The sequence below is a fragment of the Aspergillus pseudotamarii genome (assembly GCF_009193445.1).
Source record: "Aspergillus pseudotamarii strain CBS 117625 unplaced genomic scaffold BDV38scaffold_77, whole genome shotgun sequence".
In the NCBI taxonomy this organism is placed as follows: Eukaryota; Fungi; Ascomycota; class Eurotiomycetes; order Eurotiales; family Aspergillaceae; genus Aspergillus; species Aspergillus pseudotamarii.
Genome location: NW_022475091.1, coordinates 59,110 through 86,320, shown reverse-complemented (window position 1 = coordinate 86,320; position 27,211 = coordinate 59,110). Strand labels below are relative to the sequence as shown.

The 27,211-nt window shown below is 45.7% G+C and overlaps 10 protein-coding genes across 10 annotated transcripts; 4 read left to right on the top strand and 6 right to left on the bottom strand.

The window, feature by feature from the left end:
• Positions 1–279: 279 nt before the first annotated feature.
• On the bottom strand, positions 280–1,643 carry BDV38DRAFT_274860 (terpene synthase family protein; the record flags this gene model as incomplete). Its single annotated transcript, XM_032057918.1, has 3 exons — positions 280–706; positions 771–1,018; positions 1,131–1,643. 3 exons carry the CDS (start codon positions 1,641–1,643, stop codon positions 280–282), a joined length of 1,188 nt encoding a protein of 395 aa, XP_031908810.1.
• Positions 1,644–2,171: 528 nt separating this feature from the next.
• Positions 2,172–4,484, bottom strand: BDV38DRAFT_260381 (major facilitator superfamily domain-containing protein). Its single transcript, XM_032055913.1, has 2 exons — positions 4,090–4,484; positions 2,172–3,901 (listed from the first exon to the last, which is right to left on the bottom strand). Exons 1-2 carry the CDS (start codon positions 4,443–4,445, stop codon positions 2,728–2,730), a joined length of 1,530 nt encoding a protein of 509 aa, XP_031908809.1. The 5' UTR covers positions 4,446–4,484; the 3' UTR covers positions 2,172–2,727.
• Positions 4,485–7,407: 2,923 nt separating this feature from the next.
• On the top strand, positions 7,408–8,661 carry BDV38DRAFT_260380 (uncharacterized protein). The gene has a single exon (XM_032055912.1). The coding sequence runs from the start codon at positions 7,416–7,418 to the stop codon at positions 8,598–8,600; it is 1,185 nt and encodes a 394-aa protein (XP_031908808.1). The 5' UTR covers positions 7,408–7,415; the 3' UTR covers positions 8,601–8,661.
• A 563-nt stretch (positions 8,662–9,224) lies between these two features.
• On the bottom strand, positions 9,225–10,982 carry BDV38DRAFT_287458 (uncharacterized protein; the record flags this gene model as incomplete). The annotated part of the gene is made up of 5 exons (XM_032060878.1): positions 9,225–9,891; positions 9,948–10,069; positions 10,127–10,413; positions 10,472–10,792; positions 10,853–10,982. 5 exons carry the CDS (start codon positions 10,980–10,982, stop codon positions 9,225–9,227), a joined length of 1,527 nt encoding a protein of 508 aa, XP_031908807.1.
• Positions 10,983–11,206: 224 nt separating this feature from the next.
• BDV38DRAFT_296653 (uncharacterized protein) lies at positions 11,207–12,516 on the top strand (the record flags this gene model as incomplete). Its single annotated transcript, XM_032062975.1, has 3 exons — positions 11,207–11,917; positions 11,976–12,156; positions 12,380–12,516. The coding sequence occupies exons 1-3, from the start codon at positions 11,384–11,386 to the stop codon at positions 12,514–12,516; spliced, it is 852 nt and encodes a 283-aa protein (XP_031908806.1). The 5' UTR covers positions 11,207–11,383.
• Positions 12,517–13,150: 634 nt separating this feature from the next.
• On the bottom strand, positions 13,151–13,839 carry BDV38DRAFT_260376 (uncharacterized protein). Its single transcript, XM_032055911.1, has 2 exons — positions 13,438–13,839; positions 13,151–13,380 (listed from the first exon to the last, which is right to left on the bottom strand). Exons 1-2 carry the CDS (start codon positions 13,706–13,708, stop codon positions 13,355–13,357), a joined length of 297 nt encoding a protein of 98 aa, XP_031908805.1. The 5' UTR covers positions 13,709–13,839; the 3' UTR covers positions 13,151–13,354.
• Positions 13,840–20,316: 6,477 nt separating this feature from the next.
• Positions 20,317–22,383, top strand: BDV38DRAFT_296650 (ferric reductase family protein). Its single transcript, XM_032062974.1, has one exon. The coding sequence runs from the start codon at positions 20,336–20,338 to the stop codon at positions 22,313–22,315; it is 1,980 nt and encodes a 659-aa protein (XP_031908804.1). The 5' UTR covers positions 20,317–20,335; the 3' UTR covers positions 22,316–22,383.
• Positions 22,384–22,428: 45 nt separating this feature from the next.
• Positions 22,429–22,965, bottom strand: BDV38DRAFT_260372 (uncharacterized protein). The gene is made up of 2 exons (XM_032055910.1): positions 22,721–22,965; positions 22,429–22,665 (listed from the first exon to the last, which is right to left on the bottom strand). The coding sequence occupies exons 1-2, from the start codon at positions 22,870–22,872 to the stop codon at positions 22,554–22,556; spliced, it is 264 nt and encodes an 87-aa protein (XP_031908803.1). The 5' UTR covers positions 22,873–22,965; the 3' UTR covers positions 22,429–22,553.
• A 218-nt stretch (positions 22,966–23,183) lies between these two features.
• BDV38DRAFT_260370 (ankyrin repeat-containing domain protein) lies at positions 23,184–24,692 on the bottom strand. Its single transcript, XM_032055909.1, has 2 exons — positions 24,527–24,692; positions 23,184–24,440 (listed from the first exon to the last, which is right to left on the bottom strand). Exons 1-2 carry the CDS (start codon positions 24,627–24,629, stop codon positions 23,419–23,421), a joined length of 1,125 nt encoding a protein of 374 aa, XP_031908802.1. The 5' UTR covers positions 24,630–24,692; the 3' UTR covers positions 23,184–23,418.
• A 1,435-nt stretch (positions 24,693–26,127) lies between these two features.
• BDV38DRAFT_260369 (uncharacterized protein) lies at positions 26,128–27,014 on the top strand. The gene has a single exon (XM_032055908.1). It carries the CDS (start codon positions 26,505–26,507, stop codon positions 26,946–26,948), a length of 444 nt encoding a protein of 147 aa, XP_031908801.1. The 5' UTR covers positions 26,128–26,504; the 3' UTR covers positions 26,949–27,014.
• Positions 27,015–27,211: the final 197 nt, after the last annotated feature.

Sequence of the window (27,211 nt, the reverse complement as noted above, 5' to 3'; positions counted from 1 at the left end):
GTTACGGTATAGGTATGCGTTCATATAGGACAAGGTTTTGTGGTACTGAGATGGTTAGTAGTAGACAGGGGTGATATCATAACATGTGTCTTCAAATATTCTTAAAAAACAATCTATATACCAGCATTATCAATTTCGGACCAAATGAAAGTCTTTCATCTGCACCCCGGCCGTTCAGCCCTACTCCTAGAGTATCCACAGGTTGATGAAGTAGCATCGTGAATACAATGACTGGCCTCGTGGTGTGCCAGAACTTAGCGCCATGGATGAGCATGCAACTCAAGCAGAAATCGCCCTCACAGCCTTATCACCTCCATAACGACCAGATGTTATCGAGTAGAAGATCTGCCCAGCAAGACATTCAGCCAATGCCTTCGCAAACCGGATCTGGCCATTATTCAAGAGCCCCGACGATATTAGCTTCTTAAACTCCCCGGAAAACGCACGCTCGGTGTCCAGAATGAATCCCCGGGTAAGCTGCTTCGCCGTTACCAGAGAGACTTGGTATACATGGCGTATCACCTCGATCGCGTTGATGATCAGTCCACCGGTTCGCTCGTGCTCTTTATTCTCCCTTTCAAAGGAGTAAAGGTCATTGGTGAGAGAGAGGTGGGTGACATGTATCCGAATCAAATTGTTGAATACTTGTATCTCAGTCTCGGAGAGGTGGATGTTGCAAGCAAACATAACTTGCGTTATGATAAATCTGGCCGGGGTTATTTGCAACTCTAGATCCTCTGTCTGAGTGGACATATTACGGGTTTACGTACTCTCGTGCAATATCATCCGATCTAAAATCTAGATAGTTTCTGAGCGACTCAAATACTGTTGCCGACATCGATTGGTAGCCCTTGGTATGATTGAGCCAGGTGACTATGCTGGAGAGGAGTCTCCTTCCCAGGCTCGGGTCTTCCTCAATGATTGCTGTCAAGAAACCGCACAGCGGTTCGTGACGCCTCTGTGGGGTGCCAGTCTTCGGCTCATATGTAGTGAAAATGGCGTCGGTGATTGTAGATCCCTAAGATTAACTTGAATACGAAGATGTAATCAAAGATGGAAATCCGACTTACAGCATCCAACGGAGAGCTCTCCACAACATCTATTTATTCGAATGTTAAAACCAAATACACGACGGAGCGAAAGGTATGACTATGACACTCACCATCATGCAGAAAAACAAGCAACATAGACTGACTTAACATGCCCGCACGTACTGGACTCGCACTTGGATACATGTACGCAGCAGATTTAACTGAGGTCGCCATGAGCTCTACCTCTTTGCGCATCTTAACTTCCGACGATGTGTCTTGTAGCTCCGGAGGCATTGCTCCATTATCTTGAGCTTCTCGACGCGAGTCTTCGTATATAGTATCCAGGAGTTCCTTGGTCATGCTTTCTGCTATTTTCCAGTGCTTGCTCTGTCGACAGCAGGGCAAGTAGCTGGGCCAGGATATCGACAATTCGGAAGGGTACAAGACAATAGAATTCGAATAACATCCGGGTCCGCCGACTCCTTCGTCTAGACCTTGGAGAAATTTGAATATGTTTGGATCGAAGGAAGTTTTACTATCCAGTACAGGGTCATATACATGTGTGATGGGCATGAAATGTTTTCTGCCGTTACCGTCTGTGATTGCGTCCATCGTTCTGTTTCTGTTGTTGCTTTTGTCATTGATGAGGGTCTAAAGAAATGAAACCAAAGAGATTACACATCCTACTACAGTAAAGTCTTAAGATGACCGAGTTTAGAATGACTTTTGGGGCTCAATGACGTAGATTGTGTTTATAGTTCCCATGGTCTTGTTTTCGTGCGCCTCTGCGCCTTCTCAACGTACATGGCGGCGCTCAATCGCAATCCCGTCAAACTTCGCTTATATTCTCCGCTACACATACGTGAAATGTTTTGCGGCGAGTTGGGTTCTATTACCCGATTCAGGTGCCGCTGCTTTTATGAGAGCAACACGTGAGTAGTTGTTCCATGTGCACTCTGCGGTCACTCACTGACTGCTCAGTGGGCACGCTCTGGTCGCTCTCTAGTACTATCACTTACGTGGCTCGCACTGTTCTCTTCAACCGTATACGGAATAACGGCTCCAGTTCTAATCTACACTCAATCTTCAATATAAATAAAATAAGTTGGTCGGTAATTCTGCGAGATACATTGTCGGCAACGTTTCTGGTGCTACAAATACTATTATCATTGTTGGATCGCTGGTCTACGAATAGAGCCTAGATAGTCATGTAGCTAGAACCTTTCAACTTGAACAATCATCGATTTCTTTCCAGATGGCTATTTGGCAGGCTATGAGCCCAGCAGCTCACAAAAGAACCCGGGCAGTGCTTCGCTTTGTCGGTCTGAGGTTCTAGAACTCAGGATTCATTCTACCGCCGGTGTTTGACTTCAAATCTACGCGGATATTCCTCGTAAAGGGAAACCCCACAGCACCCCGATCACTGGTAGATGGTAGTCAGAGCTCTCAAGGAGATCCCGCAAAAGGAGAGGCACAAAGCAAAGCGCACAGCAAGATTCAAGCCAAGAATCGAGTCAAAATATGGTCAACATATTATCTTGTAATAAGTCACATAATGATGCCGCTAGCAACGACCTCGAAATGATTGACTCATTTCTGATGCATGTAATGATCCTTTATACCTACTCTTCCATCATTCAGTCGTATGTATCTTGGTTATATGACTTTTGTGTCGTTCCGATGGCCCATTGAACAGCTACAAGCTAATAAGTAACCTTTGTTCCAGCGGCAACTCTTGACGCTGATGGTCTGATTCAGTCTCGGGTAGACGCAATTGCCGCGCAGTTGTTTCCTTTCTTTGCAAATGTCTAATAGCCATTGCCGTGGCCATCATGGCTACCGCAATCCCTATTGACGCCGAATACCCTTTTGGATACTCCGGCGCCTCGACTTGCTGCCAAATCAGCAGGGGAAGCCATGCTTGGACCACGTTCGCCATCTCGTTCATTGAGCCCGCCACTAAGGCTCTCTCCTCGTTGTCTTCAGCGCAAATCTCGTGCATCCACGCATATATCAATCCGCTAATTCCACTAGAACAGCCGGCTAGTATGAAACAAGCCCATTTCCAGCCAGTCGGAATATTCCATATCGTCAGACTCGTGTTGACGATGATTATCATAACACCCGAGAAGATGATTGGCGGCCATCGCTCGCCGTGCAAGATGGTATCCGACGTCCATGCGTAGGTCATCGTGGTGACGATCTGGACAGCTGTCGTTAAGGTCGGATACGTATTGATCTGCGTTATACTGTAGCCTTGCTGCTTTAGCCAAATAGCAAACGCTGGCTGCCCCGATACTCCACCACCATTCATGTATAAGATGTACAACAAGGTCAAGAGGTAGATATGCCAACTCGAAAAGATTTTCTTAATTTTCTTTCTAGTGTATGGTGCGCGGTTCGCACGACCGTCGGCTTGCATGCGTGTCTGCGCCAGGACAATTTCATCGGGCGTCAAATACCAAGCCCGCGTGATCTCCGGCACGTCAGGTAGAAAAAGGAAGCCGGAAAGCGCAATCGGTAGTGAGATAATCGTGTTTATAATAAACAACCACTGCCAACCTTTGAACCCATGCACACCGTCGAAATGGTAGACGGCGGCCATGAGGTAGCCGGAGAACATGCTTCCTACGGCACTGCTTGCATGGAATATGCATGATCGCTTGCCAAGCTCGCCCTTTTGATACCAAGACCCAATGACATACTGCATACCTGGGTAAAACGTACTCTCTGCGAGGCCGATGAAGAACCGTAACACGTATATTTGTTGCACGTTGCTGCACTTGGCCATGAGAATAGTCAAGACGGACCAGGCCACTTCACATGAAGGAATCCATAATGAAGGTCGAATACGCGTCAACAGAAGAGTACTATAAAATGATGCCATGGTTAATGCGAATACTATGTGTTTTGGGGAGTCGCTTGCCAAGCATTCCATTTGCTATATTTTCATTGCTTTTTTTTTCTTATTTTTTTTTTTTTTTTTTTTTTTTTTTTTTTTTTTTTTTTTTTTTTTTTTTTTTTTTTTGCTTTAGTGACTGCTTGATTCCGCACTTGCCTTGGAATTTGCCCAATAATATAACCTATTGTCCAGCAAGTTTGCATATAATTGAGTTCGTTTCCGTTGAGACCCAAGTCTTCTTTCATGCCAGAAACAAACGCATTATTGATGTTAATTTGATCCAAATTCTTTATAAAGTACCCCAATGAGGCTATAGTGAGGATAGCCGCATCAAGCTTAAATAAAAATCGCCGTTCCTCTAGTGATTTGTCCCAAGTATCCCACAAGTACGCGGTGCAGTGCGGCCTGCTGGGCTTGGCGATCAGAAATTCGCATGCTTCTGATGAGTGGGCGACGGGAACTAGTTTCGTTGCAGATGGCCTTTGAACGGAGTTGCCTTTGCTATCGCTCATTATATATAATTTTTAAAGGGAAGGTGAAGTCAAAATGCGGTTGGAGTTGTAGTAATAGCGAGTGATGGACAGCGAACCGTATGCCTTGCTATTGGGGACAGGCAGGGTTCTTATGACTCTGCATTTAGCGACACCAGGGGCTTGACCAGCACAGCAGGGTCCGTGTATTGTATGGAGCCACGCATAGGATCTACAGTCATGCGGATGGTTGGACGCATGCGGAATAACCATCGTGTCAGCTGATCCTAGCGTGCATGGACTTACTACTATCGCTCATGGTTGCAGTTGCATTTTAGCTGCAGCCCCGCATCTGTCAATCTGCCATTCACTCGGTGGGGAAATAAATACTTTGGCTTGTAGCCAAAGATATCCATATATTCTCTCCACAGAGTGCAGATATGGTATGTCACGATACTACTCTTGAATCCTTAATTTTATAGATAAACCTAGTATTTATAGCTGGCTTGGTGGGAAGTTAAGCCAAACAACCGTGGTTTACTCCGGAATTTGATTCCGGATTGGTTCCAACTCACGCCCAATACGCAAGGGAGCACTCAGCCCACGCACCCTAACCTTGTCCCCACGCTCCGGGATCAATCACTGTGCAAAAAGCGGCCCTTACTGCGCCCTCCACTTCCTCCCTGCTTGTGCATCCAGTTGCCTGTAGAGCTTCATCTGCCGCTGCAAGAGCGCCACGAGCCCTAACAGTACCGCTCCTGGTTCGCCCTCCGCCGTGACTGCCACTCCCGGAATGGCCGGAACACCTGCGCGAACAGTTCGGCCAACATCTTTTCCTTAGTCCGTTCTCGCCGCACCACGTACTGGACTTGTACTTGGATATATATACGCAGCAAATTTGACTGATATTACTATAAGCTCTATTCTCATATCCCCTAATCGGTGATAATATATCCTATAGCTCCGGAGACATTATTCTATTATTTCAAGTTTCTCAATATAGATCATTGTATATAATATCTAGCAGTTTCTTAGTTATATTTTTGACTATTTTTTAATATTTACTCTATCTATAGCAGAATAAGTACCTAGATCAGAATATTCATAAGTCAGAAAAGTATAAAATACTAGTTTAAATAGTAGTCTAGTCTACTGACTTCTTTATCTTTCTATTATAATAAGACTATACGGTTCTTAGCTTCATAATAGCTTTTATGGCCCAGTAATATAGATTCTGTTTAGGATTCCTATGTTCTTATCTATATACGTCTCTGTCTTCTCGATATATATGGTAAATGCTGTTTACACCTGTAGTCAGTCGCAACCCTGTGAAAGTTTATTGATATTCTACGCTACTACTATGTGTTCTAGATTGGCGATGGATTGTACAAGTCTGTGTTTCTACATTTTGTGGTCACTATGATGAATTAGGTGTGTTTCAAGCCCTGAACTGAGAAACTAGGGCGGCTAGGCAAAGCTCCTGGCCGCTAACATGGTTTTAAGGTTTCCTTATACAGGTCCAGGGGATATATGGATAAAAGGCATAACATGATGCGTAACATTATTTTTCTTGTATGTACTGCGTGCTGTGGGTGAGAATACACTGACGCTGGCCATGTTAAGTAAGGCTTGGAGAAAACTTCTGCAGCATTTGCAGGAGCTTTTCACCGCAGAGTATTCATTTCCAGATTCCTTTATCAACAGCGAGTTTACGAGTATGTCTCTTATGCTAACAATGAGATTCCGACATTAAGGTTTACAGCACGGCGCCGTCTAACCTTGCCTTCACTGCCTTCGGGAATTCCAGTATACTGAGCGCCTCATACATCGGCCTAACAATACCCGCGTGGTCATTCACAAAGGCCCAGCCGTACCCGGACATGGCTCAGCCATAGAGCCAACAATCTCTAGGCTACCCTGATTAGGTACAGGAGGCCGACCCCTGCAAATACTACCAGAGGCAGCCCCACCAACACAATGATAAGCCTCTGCCACACGAAGCATAGAAGGTGATACATGGTACGCCGCAGAAGATGATGAGGTCGCAAGCACATTATGTGCCCCGTGACTGTCAGCGATATTGCGTATATCCTGGCTTAGATTGATCGGTTTCTGTCCACCAATAAATGATTCGCAGTCGACCTCAAGACAAAGTATTACTTCATCCTCGCTTGCATCGATCCCACTGACTCTTAGACATACTGCGTTCGCGTGTAGACTTCACTATGCTCACCTGCGAATTACGGCTGCTTGATCAGCGTAGGGGATTAGTATCCCTAGACGGATTGGATCAGAATCAATCAATAACAATGCCCCAGCCGAGCAACGTCTCATCTTCCATGTGATAGGTGCCAATCCGCATAGAGACATGTATCTGTAGTGTGCAGATTGGTTGGATTAGGCTGTGCAAGGCGTCTATTTATGGAAGGTCAAATTTAGTACCACATTAATCGTATGCTAGTTAACCGCCCTGGTCATTCTCCCACATTTGGATTATGAAAGCGCTAACCAACTGAGATAAATACCTTTGAACTGATCCAATAATATAGGGAGGTTATCAAACAGGGACCAAAGTAACCATGGTTAACCTGGCAGACAACTACAGTGCCATCAATGACGTGAGAATTTTCTACACCTACATCGACGCAGCCTCGTTGTTGCCCACTAGAATGCCTGGGCGCATTTTAGCCTCACACATTCCCCTCTTCTGGGCGGCTATACTAACATTATAATTGGTAACGAAAGTCGACAAGGCTGCGTGAACCACATGTCAATTCCAACACTTCCGACTGCCACAGCCACTGAATACAATCCAGTGGAATCCTAGTTATCCAAATCTGTAAAGGCGCAGTAACCTATGTCGTCTGACCTGAGTAGTTGAGTCATGGGAAATTTGGTCGGATGCAAGTAAGATCGGCTGTGCTCAGATAGGGTATATAGCCATGCCGCCAGAGGTAAGGAACCACGAAGGTTTCTCATCATCTAACTTTCTACATCACATTCCTATCCACAATGCCTCATTCCGTGTCTTCTGCTTCTCCTTCAGATGATGGATCCGGTGATTCTCTCCCAGGCTTGCTTGCTGGTATTTCCTTGGGAGATAGTCCTGAGACAGAAGCAGTAGAAAGGGAACCTAGTCGGCCCAATCCGTCTGAGACACACCGCTCTCCAGTGTTGGAGGTTGGGCCGGTAGAGCAAAACAGTCCTGTGTTTAGTCCCTCCGCGGCACATATTTCCAATGGCAGTGAAGCATACCACGCAGAGTACTCTGTTGACGAACTCACGCGGAACGTGATTCCGCAGCAGGTTGCTAGACTCCAGAAACCGCAACGATTCATACTCAATGAGACCGATGATCTATACATTCAAGGGAAGGAATTCCAGACGAAATGGGGAATTCCAGACAATGGCTTCCTCAATTGGATAGCATTATTGTCAGGCTGGGTGGAATTCCCGGCTATTTTGTTACTCAACCCCAGTCCGTGGGATCACCTGTCGTTTGATGACATGCTGCGGAAATCGCCGACGCTTTCTTGGCTGCAGAAGATCCTGCAGAGTATGGGGCTTCAGCTCGCCGACGTGATCATCCTTGACACGTTCCCGATGCTCCGGGATAATCTCAGAGACGATATTCTGGAGCAGATGGGGCCGGCGAGGCGGGACGAGCTGGCACGGGAATCGTTTGCGCTTACGAGGGCGACTCTCGAATTGATCCAACCACGGGTGATGATATCCTGTCAGTGTTGTACGAAGCCAAACAATGAGAGGTGGGAATTCTTTAACGCCGACAATCTTGCACAGCAACTCTGCTCATCAGTGCTCAGAGCGCGAGAGAGGCGGGTGCGGGAGTTAGATGTGAATGGGCATCGGATGCAAGTGGTCCAAGGAATGCATCCACAATACCTGGTGAAGCGAGATACAACTCAGGAAGAGGTGCTGGTGGAACTGTTCACGCAGGTGTTTCGATCATTCGGGGCTTGGCAGTCACGACGGCTGACGATGGAAAAGGAGCTCCGTGATGCGGGAGCGACATTATTGAGCCTGGTGGCGCTATTGCAGCAGCAGATACAGCGTTATGGGAAATTGTGTAAGCAGGCAGGGAGTGAGATGGATGGACCAGTGACAGCTAAACATGTAGAGGAACTTAGAACGCAGTTGCATGGGTGGGAGTGCAGGCGCAGTGACGGCGCAGCTTGAGCAGTATGTACGTAGAACATCTTCCATCCAGATTATTATCAGCTTCGCAGTCTCCAGTCGACACATTTCTATTCTTACATTCTTTCATATGAATGGCCATCCCCAAGAACACCTCACCTCAGTCACAGGCCAATGGGCCAACGCAACTAGCGCTGTAAGCGGAGTAAAATAAGGAGTGGAGCTAAAATGGATGTGATCACGACCATCACACCTTCAAGGAGCTGGCCTCCTATTCCAAGGCTATAAATGGATTCCCCTAGGCCTGTGGACAGAGTCCATGAAAAAAAGATACCCTCTTAGTTTTCTATAGTGACTGCGCGGTCGTACGTTTGGGTTCGGCTCCTTCTATTTTCATTGCTTGGTTATTCCATAAGCCACTTTTTCCTATCAATAGCAGTGGCAGGGTATATACATGTACGTCATCCCTGAATCGAAGATTACTATAGTAAAAGTATTTCTAATATGTGTATGTTAACAATTCCCGTCACGGGGTGTTCCGATCCTACGATGGCCTGATAAATAGAAACGGCAAAAGTGTGAAAAGTCGGGAAGACAAATTGACTTTGCAAAATCGTGTTTGTTCAAATGGCTCCCTCGACAATCTCTCACTTTTAGGACCCTTATTCATGAAGTTACTTCGCTCCATATGACCTGACAAGACATCGCGTGCGACTCAGGATCATGAAGAAATGTCGCCAACAATTGGGTAAATTGTTCTTCTCGGCGAATACACATCCGGGAAATAGCCGCCGATATAGAAGCCAGGCACCAGCCCTTCGAGCTGCTCACCGTCACAGGCAATGCTAGAAGGAATAATGCCCACAAGCTGAATTCCGGAGTCAACCACCGGCATGCTGCATCATTGTCTAATAACCTTCGAAGCTGAGCGACAAGCATATCAGAGGTTGTTTCACCCCGTGGGAACTCATTGCAAATAGTTACTGTAAAGAGCAAGAGAGCAAGGCGGCATATCTCAAGAGCTTGCAGGTGAGGAATACTCGAGTCTCTATACCGAGTTGATAGGAGACGGTATTGGGTCGAAGTAATCCAGAAACGGACCTGTGCTGCCTTGGCTTGGTGGTCTTTACTATTTATTGTGAAGAGTGTCTGTGTAGCATTTTGTAGACTGCAGATTGCCTCTTTGAGCAGGCTGTCGAGGTTCAAGAGCCGATCGAGTTCTCGGAATCCGTTATTAAGGTGGTCTGTCTGAGGTCCTGACTCGCCGATACCCTGGTAACGTGCACCGAAATAAGGGCGTTGCGTGGCAGCTACACAGCCGCATAGGTCCGCACTAAGAGACATAAAACCTCAGCGATAATTTTTATCATAGCTTTCAGCGAGTCTTACCGATAAATCTTACCCTGAATAAGCGGTTTATCATTCAGGCTGTCTAAACCTCCTCGTGAATCGACAAGGCTTTTCAAGCCCTGCATATGGACATTCCATTCATCGTGAAATCCTAGCATCTGCTACTTAAATGTTAATAATTTTGCAATGTCCAAGACTTTTACTTTCGTACAACACACCTTCATCATAGCGATGCTAGCAATGACGACCAAGGTTTCATCGGATACCGAACCTGCCGAATCTGCCATTCTCTGGTTGACGATAGCTATAGCTTCATTCAAGTGCCTAACAAAGAAGGGATATCCGTGAGAGCGGTTGGCAATCATCACAAACGATGCAGCACATCCTATCAGACTATGCAGCAAAGCTGGGTCATTGAATGCCAATGGCAACCAATAATTCGTCATTGGGTTGCAGCCACACCTCTTCTCGATCGAGTAGAGTGTCTCCCAAATGGTAGTAATATCTTCAATCAAAGTCAGCTATTACACATACTCAGCAAGATTAAGAACCATGAAGCCTACACAAGGAGAGTAGATCGTGCATATATGGCTCAATCTCAATCGATAGCGTATTGAAAGGATCCACGCGGCCAGGTTGGGGAACTATAACTTCCGAAGAAGGTACCCTCGTAGAGGCTGTTCTTTCTGTTTTATCTTCAATAGAAGTCCCTTTGCGCTTATGGTTAATGTATGTGTGGTTGAGCATCACCCTCTTTCTGATAGATTTACGAGTATCACGATCAATGTCGGTCGAGTTACTGCCCAGATTGACGAATTCATATCGTTCATGATCTTTCTGTTTGTGGCCATCAACACTGGCACCAGTTGTCTTTCCCTTCCTTGCTGATCAGGTAAAGTCAGGACCTAACTTGCTAGATAAAATAGAGAAGACTTGTTGCTTACATCCTAACGGTCGCCCCCTCCTGCGGGGAGCGGGGACCTTGATTGAGCGTTGTCCATAGCGAAATACAATGCCCGACGCAGTCGGTGATGACGTCGTTGCAAAAACTACTTCACTAGGTTCATAATCCATTTTGAGATATAACGTCCATTATCTAGTGAGTATATGAACAAAGAACTTAGGAGAATAGCGAAGATGTTGGTTACTAGGGTCGGAGCTGTCACGCTGTAACTCCGGTCAGTCTAACCAGATTCGGTTACAGGTCGAGCAATAATTCGACCCAAAGCGGCAATAGATTTACATCATGTCATATCCATACTCATATTCGACGCAACTTGTGAAAAGATAACATGTTATGATTGAGAAAGTCTGGACGCCTAGAGCGTATTTATGATTCGTCCGATATAGTAGATCGTCTACTGTTGGCCATGTAATGAGGGGTTGTGAGCTATAAAAGGACATGCCGCTGTCCTCCGATGTAGACTTCTCCTACCATGGTTATATCGATCTGGTAAGTTCTTCAACACACAACGATGCCTCAGTATAACGCCCAAACCACAGCCGAGGAGGTTTCAAATGATTGCCGTGCTGTGATTGCCAATAAGACTATCCTAGTGACTGGAGTCACTCCGGCCAGTCTCGGTGCCGGTTTCGCGGCAACGATCGCAAACTACGCGCCGTCCCTTATCATTCTCGCGGCTCGTGACGTAACAAAAGCTCAGCAAACAGCCACAGAGATCTCAACTATCTGTCCCTTCGTGAAGACCCGTATTCTGCACCTGGATCTAGGATCCCAAGCCCAAATCCGAGAGGCAGCAAAAGAGGTTCTCGGATACGAGGAACACATAGATGTACTGGTTAATAATGCAGGAATAATGGCGCCGCCTTTCTCCTGGACTCAGGATGGCGTGGAGAGTCAATTCGGTATTAACCACATCGGCCATTTTCTCTTCACAAACTTGATTATTAGCAAGTTGCTGGCACCAGGCAAATCCTCCCGTGTTGTGAATATCTCCAGTGACGGTCACCGGCTAGGGCCTATTCGATTTGATGACTGGAACTTCGATGTAAGTTGAGTGCACTGGCGTGGATAACGTGGAGAGGGAGACTAACTGGGCATGGAAGGATGGTAATACGTATGATTCTTGGCTGGCTTATGGTCAATCAAAGACAGCGAATATGCTATTTTCTATATCACTTGCACAGAAGCTTGGCAACAAAGGCCTTATTTCGGTCAGCTTACATCCTGGTGTTGTGAGTACGCAGATTCTAAGGCATGATGTTGCTAAATCAGTTAAGGCACTTGGTGAGAATAGACCACTTCAAGCCCTATCCTGTCATCATACTATTAAACTGACATGGCTTAGTCAAATGGGATCACATCCAAGGCAACCGCCAGTGCTGGGACGGGTTCAAAAGGAAATCTATGTCACAGGGCTTAGCAACACACGTATTTGCATGTTTTCACCATTCAATATCTGGTGAGTTGTCATAGATGGGCTTGGGCTTTATCTCTAACCGGGTTTCAGAAAATAATGGCGGTTACCTTGAGAACTGCAATGTTTTGAAACCAGCCGAGATCCGTTGTTGGGGCCGAGATCATGTAGACGCAGAAAGATTATGGAAGCTGAGTGAAAATATTGTGGGACAGGAGTTCGACTACTAGTCTTGGTATGGATATGAATTTGTGCGCGGGGGGTATGTGATTTCTAAATAAATGAGGCTCACCTATCTACGATTACAAATAGGTACACAAAAATTGCGAGGACCTGCAAGCCTTTACCCGTATTCGTGAGTTCGATCATGTAGAAATAATGGAAACATGAGTGGATTCAACACAGTAACAAGGAACTAGGGCCAAGATTCATTACACCCTAAACCAGAATTAGAATGAGTGAGAAAACTGATAATGCTTGAAGGGTAGATAGTTAGCTGAAAATCACGAAAGAATCTGTTCTAACCAGGGAATTTAGGCTACTTTCATGTTGTACAGGGTAAGGACTATTTTACCTTGGACTTTGTATCATCCGAATATTAGGAAATGAGTCTAACATAATTCGCTGAATAAACATAAATATAGGAGAGGCTAACCTAATTGTAGACTTGAGGCTGGGGACATATAGCGGACTTGGCTTTTCGAGAATTAACAAACTAGAGGCATATCAGTGAGGCCTAGGGCGGCCTGCTGTACTAGCAGTGAAATATTTCCCTCTTCCTTGGTCCAATTATCGGAAGACAATTAATTCTACTGCAGCAATAGGAAAGTTCAGATGGCTAGCTTCATATGAGTTCTCGACAGTGACGCTCTTGCGCCTCTCTAGATTACAACCAATCGGAAATCTTGTCAATAAATATCCGATACAGACAGGTACGAGTCAGTGCCAAACGCATAATGATAATGTTCCAGCTAATATTTATAATATCCACATCACGATATGATTCACATCCTAAAATATCTCAACCCTTCCATATAATCCCACCTGTAAACTTCCCGCGAAAATAGCCTAGTGGAAAATAGCCCAGACAGGACCTGAAATACAATTAGCAGGTGCGCCTAAAAGGAAAGTAGGGCAGGGTCACTACTTACCCTTTCCATTGTAGGTAACACTGGTACAATCATCACAAGTAGCAACATTGTAGTTCCAGCATCCCTCATCCGCGAAGATGGACATGCTGTTCGGTTTGGTGTCGTAAGCCTTGAATGTGAACCCATTGCCGTTTACTGGGCCGATACAGCTGTTCTTGTTTGCACTGCCGGTGTCGGTGCAAGTTCCGCCGCTCCCACTGCCGCATATTTGGACATAGCCGGCTGATGCGGTAGCGACGAAAATAGAGAGAACGAGACTTTTGATTTGCATCTTGAAGGTGGATATAATTGCTTGAGAGATGAGGAGGAATTGACAAAGTTGATAGATGGATTGATAAATATGTGTGGTTTGAAGGGGATGAGTGAGGATATTTATATTCGAAGAATAGGGAACTAAGACGTCGTAGCCTCGTAGGATATGCCGAGGGCTAGGAATGCTCTAACATTCGAGTCTGCCTTGGATACCTGTATTCCAAATCAAGTGCATTGAGTTTTTCTCGGGCTTTTCCTCGGGCCCATGGCCATGCGCATACGGAGGATACGCGAAATGTTCCAAACAAATACCGTATTTACTATGGACACCGATGTTGATGTTGGGGCCTGATGTGCGGTAGGGTTATCATGATTGGTTAATGGTACTACGTGCCAAACTTCAATTATGCTGATCCTTGGTATTCCAGCTGTGCCGAGAGACATTGCCACTATCCTCAGCACTGAACTCATGTACTGATTAGTCTGCAGTATTCCTCTCAGTTGGGGGCTAAAACCAAGTTGTGGAGAAAGAAGCCTGACGGGTGAAAATAGAGACTTGAATGGCAGTCTTGCCAACATTGGCACCGCTCATTACATCACCTATATGAGGGTGAGCAGGGGAAAATACCAATCACATAAGTGAAGAATCACCATCCCCGGGTATATAAAATCAGGGTACTGGCGGAAGTTATGGAAACTAAACCGTAAATGGTTAGCTCTACAGGTATAAACTAACACCATTCCCCTTTTAGTTGTTGTATACCTGCCAACTTTGTCCTAGTGATGGCCATCTTTACCGCATCAGGGAAATGTGAGGCTGGCAGTGCCGTGAGCGATCGTTCACCAACTTACTATATTAGTATACACTTGCAGCCCCTACTATCAAACTGTAAGACATCAGTAATCAGTCTTGCAGTGCAACTGAATATAAACCGGTTGTAGAGTTGGTACTAACACTCTATTGGAGGCTATTATTCCCGACATATCTAATATTGCCATTCTTGATTAACAAGGACAATACCGAGCAGAATCTCGGTATACTATTGTGACTAAGGATCTGGGGTCCAAATACTATAGCCCTTCAAGTACAATGGCTATTTTAATGGTTTTAAGTGGGCTTAACTTGAGACCACTTAAAGAGGAACACCTATGGCTTAGCAACTAAGCAGAAGGGTTAGATATGCCTCACTTGAACCTCGCTACATCCTCTTGCATAGAGGCCAATGGTAGGGCCAGGTTCCGAAGTAGGCGGTGTTCTCCAAGTCTATCATGGAGACCCCAGGGAAAAATAGTGGTGGAGAGGGGGTGCCCTTTTCCCTTCAACCGTATATCGTGTTGGTTTGGGCTGCCAATGATGACTCTAGATTAACCGTAGAAAGAGGACTGGGTCCCGACTTGAGGAGAGGGCTACATCTTCTCTGTTTTGTACAGATTGCCAGTTTAGTCTAAAGTACACCTTGCTGGGGTCTCTTCTAAGTAGGATAGAGAAGTGCCTCATCACCGTAGTATTGAAATTAGGCAATAATGTCATTATGTATGACACTCACAGATGGATTTTCTGATCTAATAATACTTGACTGCCAAGAACCCAGTGGCCAAAGCATAGATTTCTAACAAATTCTTTCATTGAAAATAGGATTGGTAGTAGCCTCAACGACATATTCTTATAGCCTGAAGGCCGCACTTATATACGCTTCATGTGGTCTCAGATTCAAAAAGCAGGGTTCCAGTGAGGTAAGGCTCTAAGGAATTCCAGGCACAAGTGATAGCTTAGCCTAGGGTCTGATCCCGCAACTTCATTCTGTCAATCCCCCACCACCTCTTCCCCCCGCGAAAAAAAAATACTATTAAGCTACAACATTTGCACTTATTCTTAGTAGATACTCGAGTGTATGTGAATTAATAACTGGAAAGACAGCGATAATAACATTTTCTACTACTAAGTCCAACTATTCTCCAATTTTAGAGGGCCGACCTGAGGACTGTGAATACCTTCACAGAAAGCTCAGAGATAATGTGTAAAAATAAATATTGCTTGTTTTGGTTTTATGGCCGGAAAGATCTATTGGGCGACTGTCTATTCTATTACCACGCCTAATGCAATGAAATGCTCCACGAGATGTATGGGTGGATGCATTCCCTCACACACACATACACATTCTCTAGAGGAATGGCTCAGACAGCGCAAAGCCATGCAATATGAAACAGGCCTACCGTGTTTTGCATAAGTACATAGGCGGTGACGTATTCCACTCATGCTGAATCCAGAGATTAATCATTAGACATGGTTCGTATGAACAGTGATATAATATGCCGTTCTAAAATTGCAAACATGATAGGATAGCCACTCATTTCACTATGTACGTTCATCTGACAGTTCCACTTACGGGCTTTACGCATCCTACCATGGTCGTCGAGTTTTTTATATAACCATGGCTTCAGAATTGCGGACCAGCAGTGGGTCAGTGAGTCACAACAAGAAGATATCGTCATGGTACTGTGTGTTCAATAATATATGACTCAACAACGACGTTGAAGGCCATCAAGAAATAGCCAGTGTCATGATATCAGAGCTAATTAATTTTACTCATAACTGCTGATTCCTCATGTGTCGAATTGACATTTGACATAAAGCATGCTAGCTCCTGCAGCCTTAAGTTTGAAAGCCAATCTAACCAGACACCATCGCTTGGTGCTTCGGACATCCAAGCACTCTCAACTTCTTTATTAGAAGCCGCAGTGAGATTCAGCCTAAAAGTGAGACCTAAAAGTGAGAAATAGTTTTGTTTGGAGATTGTTGGATGCGGTACAGTGCCGTGGAAAGGCGGCTTTGCGTTCTTTGACTGACTCTCAGTACCACCCGAGAAGCTACTAGCATTGAATTTCCTAATAGAACTTATCCTAACATACTCCGTAAGGTTGGGGAGGTGGGGCGTTCTTATATACTCTTATCTGGGAGGATGAGGCGGGTGGTGATTATAGTACAAGATTTCGAGATTTCACAGGTGCCTGTTTTACATCACGTATAAGTCTGTATAGATGGTTCGCTATATTTAACATAGAGATACTAGGGGCTACTAGCTCAACGAACTGGCAGAATACTTGCGCAGCGAAAGAATCACATTTATAAACTTTTATTAGACCACCTGAATTACTAAGATTATTTAAAAAATTATACTATACTATTTAGATTACCTAGATTTTCTAACCAATTACCTACATAAAATTACCCACCTAGATTACCTACCTTACTTGAATAGGCTGCAGAGGTATTACAACGTGTTTAAATAATCTAGAAATCTAGGCAACGCAGGCAATTCAAACAATCTAGAAATTGGTTAGGTTACTGGAGCCTGGAGATACCTACACTGCCCAGATTACCTAAATAGGCGTGAAATGATTATATAAGACGAAGCTGAAAGTAGCTAATATCATGAGTAAATTCTCGCCCAATCAGAACCCAGATTCGATTCAGCAGTCTCCTATATTGCTTGCTACGCTTCGCTCCGCTGCGCAACCAAGTACTCACATGCGAATGATAGGTTTCTTGATAGTTGGGATACCTGAAACAAAAACCAGAAAATACGTCTTGCCAATATTCCAGGGCAACCAATCATTCTGTACTATCCATTATTCGTGTCTCAGCTGCGCGATTAATCCATGTCACGCCAAGATCACTCCATGGAATTGATCTTGGTGGAGAATTTCTGACTAATGCCGCTGAATAGAGTCTCGCCCCGATGTCTTATACGAGATAAATCGTAACTAATGCAAGGGGTTCTTGTCAGGAGTCGCTAAGAATCCATAGATGCTCCTGCCGAGATATTACCAGCCGGTGTAGGCATTGGCTGACTCTATCTGCTCTGAACTCAGCTAAGCCACCATTAGTTACGGGCCAAATAGCGGTCTTGGTCTTTAGCTCATTTTAAGAGACATCCGTCTAGGTATTGACGACGAAGAAGCCACAGGCCGGCAGGTTAGTGTTGGGTAAGTGAGTGGGTAAACTACCAGAAAAACCCTGTTATTGCCTTTTCTTTGCTTTGTTTTTCTTTATTTCTCGCTCTTTCTTTCTTTCTTTCTTTCTTTCTTTCTTTCTTTCTTTCGCTGAGAATGGAAGTGATAGCAAATCGGGTAAATTGGAGTAACTTGTTTCGAGAAAAATATGGACCCGGATTTGATAGTGAATCTGGTCCAAAGAGCATCTCGCCACCCGCTTCATTGTCAAAGAGGCCCCTATCAATTAATCCCTTTACACTATGCCGAGAGGATTGAGAGATGCACCAAAGGTCAGCAGGTATGATAAATGCACTCATCGACCATGGCGAATCGGCGTTTGACGGGGCTTGCGGCAAACCTGGATACTCGTCGCCATATCTCGATCTTACAAAGGAGATCGAACGGGCTAAAAAGCAAGCACATATTCAGAAAGCCGAGAAAACACACCCTTGACAAATCGGTAGAAACAATCAAGCAGTGAAGCCGAACCCCAGCACCGACTCGGACTGTTCCAGTAAATGGTTCGGTCCGAGCGGAGCGAAGAAACCATTATCATCTAATAGTAACCGGGAAGAAAAGAAAGGAGAAATAAGGGCAGCCGAAGGGAGAAAATTCGAGGAAAGCTAGCATTTACAGACGGCGGGTAAGAAGGCCTTGTCTTCCCAAAACCAGGCCAATAAAGGCCGTCGTCTTGAAAATGCTGAACCACAAGCTTCTTATACACGATCACCAATTGCTGGCAAGCCTACAAAGAGTACCGGTAAGCGCACTAGCCATCAGAAACGCAATCAGATTTTCATCGATTGTGCTAAGTGGATTGCGAACATATTGAAGCGTCGTAGAAGACAGACAAGCTCAAGCAGGCATTACAAAGAGCATCTGACACCGGTATCCTCTTGTTCTGCTCTGCTCACGACAAAGGTTAGGACCATCAGCCAGACAAATTCTCCTGCCCAGTGTGACATTTTCATTAAAAATTTTAACACTGGAGCAGCAACACAAGATGGATCTCTGTGGCAAAACCCCGGGGCCAAGTCGACTTGATCCTGCCACAGTAAAACATTGGGATTAAAAAAGGTGATCCAGATCTCCTACAATCAGACCTTCTGAAAGGAGATCCTCAATAGCCACGGTCTTGGCAGTGGGTCTAGCGGCCCTTATTATCCACTGTGTTAAACTGGGCGTTCTTTACCATTGGCACAATCAGGCCAATCTGACAGGAAGGTTGACAGTGTACGGGTTTTAAAGGATTTAAGAGCATGAGTACATGAAGAGAGCGTTTGAACATATCGGAGGTCGCGGTAAGTCGGACAAGACCTATATCAGAATTGGCGTCGAGTCGTTTTTCGAAAAGCGCTCTCTCAAATTTACTGAACCATCCGAAGATTGCGAGTTTTGTGGAAAGAGAACGCAGAGATGGCTCGGCAGCTTGTTATAGAGAATTGAAGCAGCAATCCTCATCATAGAAATCTCAATTCCACATCGAATCCATAAGCTAGAAATTGCTTTCTCGGATGCCGTCACTGTGGTTGAACGTTAGTTGAGAAGTTGCTGAAAGTGGACTCCCTGGAGCCGAGAATATGCACTTCTTTATGCCCCCCTTTCCGCCTATTATACTACTACAGTGAGTTCCCTGTAACTCACTAATATTGAATTACTTATCGATATGAACCACGTTATGTGATTATATGTTACGGTTCCAATATAGAATCGAGCCGTCAATCGGGCGGAGCACATGGGGCGTCTGAATACCCTGGTCCTTTGTATATAGTACGCAGTCGCTTCTATTGCATTAATGTGATCTGATAAGTTTTTATCTAACTGATCATTTCTATGCTTCACCCGAGATCCTATCGAATACGGGGGTTCTAATCTACATAGAGACAGATTTAGACAGAAATATAAGAGATAAAACTTAATCGTACACGGTTCTATTCTACTATTACGTAAATCACTGATAATGCTCTTCCTTCCTGTCTATATAGACTTGCTTCGTTAACAGGTTACCTATACTGAAACACGTACATCAACGAGCAAGGGAAAGGACCACAGAACAGAATACGTTTCAGCCTTATGCTTCAGGTGTCAAGCGGGCCAGTATCACCGGCGAACCATCGGGTAAATGACCCTGGCCAATTTGGTAGTCGCCGGCAAAACCCTAAGCGGCGATAGCACCGATTGGTGCTTTTTTCCCGGGAAGGTGGGGATGATCCCATTTGAGCAGATTTCGATTAGATTAACTTCCGCCATGGCGCCAAGCGGTGTTACGCAGGGATAGTATTCGGTTTCGTCAAGGCCAAAAGCCGAAAGCGATTCGCCTTCATACGAGTCATTTGCTTTGGGCGCTCCCAGGAATCGATGAGTCCCAATTAATCATACAGTTATAAACTTGACACAGGCCAAGTGACCCACTGTCTCATTACCAAACAACTGCAATTCAAATAGCACTGACCATAGCGTTCTTGGCATTGCACTTGAGCACATTTTCTCCTTGGCAACCCACTTTTTAACGTATGCGTCTTAACGACTTTTCGTGACAGTGGGTACACTTTAATACGGACTCCCCCCCGCGGCCATCCATTATGTTCTCTTCCCTCCTCTCCAGAGTCCAGCAACGTTCGTCCCATATCTCGAGTATTGACGACTCGAGATGCTCTCCCCGCGCCATGCTGATATCCCGGATAGTGGCCCCGGTATTGAACACCACTGGGGATATCTTAACCGCCAACTCCCCTGCACTAGTGGTGCGGAAAAGTGTGCATATCTAGATACGGTCTATCACAGTCACGATTTGTCGGTGCTCTACAGTGCTATTCTCTGGGCTGCCATTCTTGGGATTGTGTTCCTTTGCTTCTTCGGTCATTACTGCAATCCCATCACACGAAAGTCCACGTCCTCATGCGTTCAGAAAGAGGGCGAAAGTGAACATAGACCACAGAGCTCATTGTATCGCATGAGAAGATCACTGGGTTCGATATACCACCGCTATTTTGTCCAAGAATCTTTGACCTTTATATTTGGCCGCACCACTCGGTTCAATATCCTCGTCCTCGCCATTTTAGCCGGCTATCTCATCATCTTCAGCTTTGTTGGAATCGTCTACAAAACATGGTACCTCCCCGTCAAGGGGACTAACTTGACATCGACCCCCATCGGAATTGGTCCGTGGGCTGATCGAATTGGAGTTCTCGCATACGCCTTAACGCCTCTCGCCGTGCTTCTGTGTACCAGGGAATCCCTCCTTTCCCTTTGTACGGGAATACCGTACCATCACTTCAACTTCCTTCATCGCTGGCTCGGCTGGATTATTTACCTTCAATCTGCTCTTCACACCTTTGGCTGGACCCTCATGGAGGGGATGCTGTACAAGCCACAACCCTCGACCTGGGACGCGTTTATAGCCCAGGAGTACATAATCTGGGGCATCGTAGCCATGATATTCCTGTCATTCCTGGTCTTCTTCAGCACCAAATGGGCTATCCGACTCACTGGATACGAGTTCTTCCGCAAGGCACATTATGTCGTGGCCATGCTATACGTGGGTGCTTGCTGGGGACACTGGAAGCAGCTTTCATGCTGGATGATCGCTTCTCTGGTCGTGTGGTTACTTGATAGAAGCATTCGGCTCTTGCGGACTTTCATCACACACTTCGGCCCGCACGCTTCAGAGACGTACTCGTTCTGGGGTCTGCACATTCCCAAAGCTCGCATGACCTCCTTTCCCAACGATGAAGACGGGGACGTCGTCCGCTTGGATTTCGACCATGACCACAGTCCTTGGGAAATCGGTCAGCATTTTTACCTGTGCTTCCCCGGCCTTAGTATCTGGCAATCCCACCCCATGACACCATCCTCTGTTCCTGGCGGATCCAAACAATCACATACTTACATCATCCGCGCGAAGAAGGGTTTAACGAAAGACTTAGCTCGGATAGCTCGCCAACCTCGGGAATCACAATGGGACGAACCACCAAGCACATCCATCGTTCTTTCTGGACCGTATGGCCAATCCATCGTCGATAATGACCTACACTGCTCAGACGATATCAACCTCTTCTGTGTTGCAGGCGGCACCGGAGTGACATTCATTCTCCCCATCCTGCAAGCTATAGTCTTGAACCGATATTTCTCCAAACGAAGAAGTCTAGTCGAGCTAGTCTGGATCGTCCGTCGCAAGTCAGACATGCGATGGCTCAGCGAAGAACTAGAAGTGCTCCGTACTGCCGCCCAAGCATGCACCCACTTCCGGATCCGGGTATACGTTACGCGCGAAGACGACCGGGCCAATGTTCGCAACTCCTTCACACCTACGTATATCACCGATTCCGAGATTAAGAGACCTCTATCTACTGTTTCTCACGAAACTCATCTGTCGGATAGTCCGTTCTCAGTGCATTGCCTGCGTCCCGGGAATTCCGGTACCTCCGTACACCCTGATGTGCCAGCGGATTTGACTGATTTCGTTCAACGCACTGCTCAGGGTCCAACGCGTGTCATTGCCAGTGGACCGACGGGGTTGATCTCTTCACTTCGCACGACTGTGGCATCGCTCAATGATCCAGGTCGGGTGTGGAAGGGTAATGAGAGATACGATGTGGAGTTGGTTCATGATGATCGGTTGGAGTACTGATTCTTTTCTTTAACCGGGTTTATTTAGCGCTTTTTCGGTTCTGTTTTACATTTTGTTGTATATATTTGCCTTGCATTGCATCATCCTTTCATGCCGGTCATGAAATATCCATTGCTCGATTTGTTCCTGTACATATACCCATAACGCAAAACACATCTGCATTTGACTCATCCAATCAACATTTCAACTAAACAGCCATAATTATATTACACTAAAACCAAAGAACTTCAAATAATTACTAACGTCCACTCTCGTCACCCTCCATTTTCAGATTACCCGCACGGCCCTTCTGAGCCTGCTGCTCCCTTCTCATATCCGCCACGACCATAGGCGGATCATTGTTTGTCCGTCTATCACGTTAACATCACGACTGATGTAATTCAATGTAATGGATGATGAACGTACGTAGTAGTCCAAGAATTCTCAAAATCGCCGTATGAATCCCAGTAGATCTCTTCTTTGTCTAGGAGTTTTTGAAGGTCCTCTGGCAATGAGGACGCGCGGCGTCGTGAGGATGGCTTGGTAGATTGGTCGGGTTTCTGGGATTGGGAAGCCATTTTGCCTTCGATTTGTTTTTAATGTACGATATATACGATGTCCTGATGAAATGGGATAGTGATTTGTGCAAGACAACTTAGGTTCCTCGAGTCTAGAGGTTAGTTTTCTTATTACGGTTAGGAGCTGGATTAGCCAAGGTTTATATAGGAACGGGTAGGTATGACTTCATGGCTCGGATGATAAAGGATAAATCTTATCATTTTTGCCACAATGACATTTGTTCTTGGCTTTCGTCCATTGTTATAAGAAGTTGCTTTGCTTGGGTTGGTCTAGAACCGTGTCCTTTTGTGCGGGTGATGTCAGGGCCGAGTTATCTCCGAGTTAACATCATAGGATTTATTCTATTTCGTGTAGGAATGATATCAAACATTGCATTGTATGAAGGCATCGTGCATGTAAAACAAGATATTTTACTCAATACCCATGCACCGGTCCATCAATTGAACCCCAGATTTAACCATTACGGATGAACCTGCAACCAAAACCAACCGTCCAATTTTCAAAAAGGCAGAAAGGAAGGATGAAAAAAATGAGCAAAGATAACCCTACCTCCCCATAATAACCTCCACAACACCTTCAAACCCATTCTTCCTCGCTTCCACAACAGCTGTCTCACTCCACTCTCCTCTCGCCTCAACATCCGCCCCCCTCTCCATCAAAAACCGCACAATGCTCACAAAGCCTCTCCCAGAAGCCAAAACGAGCGCCGTCCCAAAAGGCCCCGCCAGATTCACATCCGCCCCAGAGTCAACAAGCACTTTAACAGTATCCAGATGTCCCGCCAATGAAGCAGCCGCCAGCGCGCTCCCGCTCGGTCCCCTACTGTCCACCGGAGCACCGGTGTCAAGGAGCGCTGTGACGATGTTTGTTAGACCGAATGACGCGGCGTAGTAAATTTGATGTGGGTGGCGGATAAGACTGGAACCATCTGTTCCAGAGAATGGTGTGTAGCCATCCAGAAAGGCTGTCCAGTTTAGGTATGCTGTTCCTGAATTTAGAAATCGGAGAATTAGGGCTGTTAGTTCTGGGTTTGTTTCTGGGTGGGCTAGACGGGCATGCACGGCCCAGTAGTTTGCTGCGTAGCTTAGGAGGTATGAGGTTTTGATTTTGCTTGGGGTTGTAGTGTAGGGCTCTGTGAATTGGAGGAGGTAGGTGAGACTGTCTTTTGCGATGGTTGTGTGGGATGTGGGTTCTGTTATTGCTAAATGTTTTTCAGGGGTAGCTTGAATCTCCTGGGATTGAAGGTATCGCTTTATTTCTGGGTCAGTGAACTGGACCTGGTGCTGGTTTGGTTTGAACTCATTTTCGGGGGTCGGGCTATTGGGAGTTGGTGGTGTGGTTGTTATGAGAGTGTCCGGGCATATGGTGAGAATAGCTCGCGGGTCAGGAAGGCGTTTATCAACGTCAATGCCGCTTTCGGAGATGATGGCTAGTTCGGCAAGTTCTTCGATGTAGAGGGTTCGGGTTGAATGTGCGATCCATTGGATGATTTTCGAGACGAGTTGGGTTTGTTCGGTGGGCGATACTTCCTCTGCTGAGCGTTCTTCTTGTCCTGACGAGCCTGGATCTTCTTCTGATAAGCCTGGAGCAACATATCGTACGGCATTGAACGACCAGGAACTGCTCGCTTTGCGCTGATAGAATGAGCCTTACAGGTCAACGACCGAGCACACTGAGCGCCGTCTGGCAGAGTAGCTCCGCACTGCTGCTCGAAGTCGACGGGGCGGGAGTGGGCATGCTTATTGGTGGAGGACATTTTTGGGCAGAGATGTTATTTTCCCTTGATGCATGCATGGAAACAGGGAGCGGGTGAAGGTCGAGATATATATGTGGTTGGCATTATTGAGCAATAAGCGCCTTGTGGATCGTTTCAGCCTTGCATTGATCATCATTGACCCCGCTGTGGCTTAGCGTAGAGTCAGCCTGATATTGACCCACTCACAACACAGTCGGCACTACAACTGTCGGTGTAGATAGATCAGGACTCCAACAAATAATAGAGACATTGCTTCTAATTCATAGCACAACCTTCTCCGATCGATCACATTGTTTTTCAGAGCTGAGGACGTACCACCCTTAGTCTTTCTGGTGCAAGCGTCTTTCGAGGACCTCGAGCCTAGCTATAACCCTAGGGCCTGTGCGTGTCAACGCGGTGGCCCCAGGCTATGTCTCAACTAAGACGAAGCAAGAACCCACAGAGCAATTTCATGAGACTGCATTGCAGAAGAGCAAATAGATAAGTCTAACTAAAGATGTCACTTATCCCAAAATATGGTCTAGGCTTACCTGTGTCTCACGAAAGACTATTATGCAACAGATTTCATTGTTACTATGAACGGTGGAGAGCATTTGGTTTAGACACTACCATATATTACGGTATATACCGACATGGCAATCAAATGGAAGCTCATAATGTAATTGCTAGCAAGTTGCCCTTAGGATTCTAAATGTAAAGTGTGGTTCTAGGCACGGCTTGTGTCTAGAGTCATTCCTTGGAGGCCAGTACAGTGCCTTCCATCCTCCTGGTTATAGTCGTCGCCGCAACGTTCTATGTCTTGTTGACCGTAAGCCTTTATCCACCATTTTCTGTCCTGTGTACTTTACAACTTCCGTAGAATAATAACTAGAACATATGGACCGATACGGTATTTTAATTATGGAGCCATGCCTTCCATGAATTGCAGATCATCAATTTAAATCCCGCGAAAACACTCAAGATTCGACTTCGCTGCGACAGGAGCCGTAACTTTTACAGCGGTGCCCCAATACCATTCTTCTGGAATATTCTTCCGGATTCTTCGTTAAATGAGCTGGAGCTTTGTCAGTTGTTAAGTTTGTCCAACCTGGTGATCGGCCAGCTAGCTACCTAGGTAGAGATAATCGAGAGTAGGAACAATGTTAGGTCAGAGACACGTACGTTAAATGGCCTTTCCCTGCTTGCTACCACGGGTTGGGTTGAACGCGATCGAAAGGAATCGAAACAATAGCGATTGATGTATTCTGAAAGCCTCTCATCTTTACACTTTCGACTGGCTACGAACCCTTCTGTATCGGGGGAGCTATTGATGAAACCACTACTAGTAGTCATGACATAGATATTGGTCTCGTTGGAGTCATTCTTAGCAGAGTCCAGAATTTTATATCCCCCATGTGTTATTTACAAAAGCCCATTTTCCGTCCATCGCAAATACATACATGACCTTACCAGTTCCAGTTGAGGGTTCTGGGCTCCCAAAGACACCTTGGTTACGAGATCTCGTGACATGCTAACCAACCGGAATAATCACGATCGCTAGCACCTGACATCCACAGTGACGCGCAACGCACTTCTTGTTTCTAATTTGTAAGATAGACCTAGTCTAGCCTGCACGTCGGAATTAGAATTCTGACAAGTAAACCCAGCCCCAGAGTTTATTATATTCTGTCCGCGAGCATCTCACATTGGCTCCATGTTTACGCCACTCGAACATCACCTTTTATCAAGGATGACTATATCAGCCATTTTCTGACCTCAAAAGAAAAGAAGACCATCATTCATCAGTTCCAGGAAGATTCTTGGCGCCCAAATCGTCAGGTGCTATGGACCGGAATACCAAGGGACCATGCTCAAAGATGGGCCGAAAAGCATGGTATGCAAACATTGACCACTGCATTGGGGCTCCTTATGGCTAAGGAAAATGGGCGCTTTCCTTTTGCTAGAAAGAGCAAGAAGGAATGGTCCCTATATATTAAAGGTGCTTCTGCACTTTTTGCATGGCATATATGTGGAGGTAAAGAAGTCACTGTATTGACTCCTCCACCACCATTTAGGTTCAATCCGTCCGGGTTCACCAATTACCAAGTGATTGAAGAACCCATCCTCAAAGGTGGTATTGACGGCAAACATATCTCAATTATCATGTTGGTCCATCCAGATGTGAAAGGGGCAGAGGACTTCAAATACCAGATATGGCCAGTGGACAAGACTTCTTCCTGGATTGCTAAGTTTGGATCTACATATCCCGGTACCAGATGTTGGAGAGAAGGAAAGAAGGCGCCATTAGTTCATGGGGCTAATGGTCAGAATCTTCTGTAAGTGTTTGAGATGAAGTTGATAAGAGCGATGCTGATAGTTTGAACTTCAGTCTACCGTCCCCTGTGTAGGCCACGCCACCAGTTGTATGCAGATCTTGTTTTCTGGACTGTACAACGACTGCAGAAGATAAGTATAATGAGAGACTCGAACCCGGTTTGTGCACCGCAATGGATTTGGATACCACTGGCAGTCAGTACCAGGGAAATCCTTTCAACCAAAAAAAAGGTAAGGATTTCAGACTGTTCGCCCGGCGAGTTCGGCCA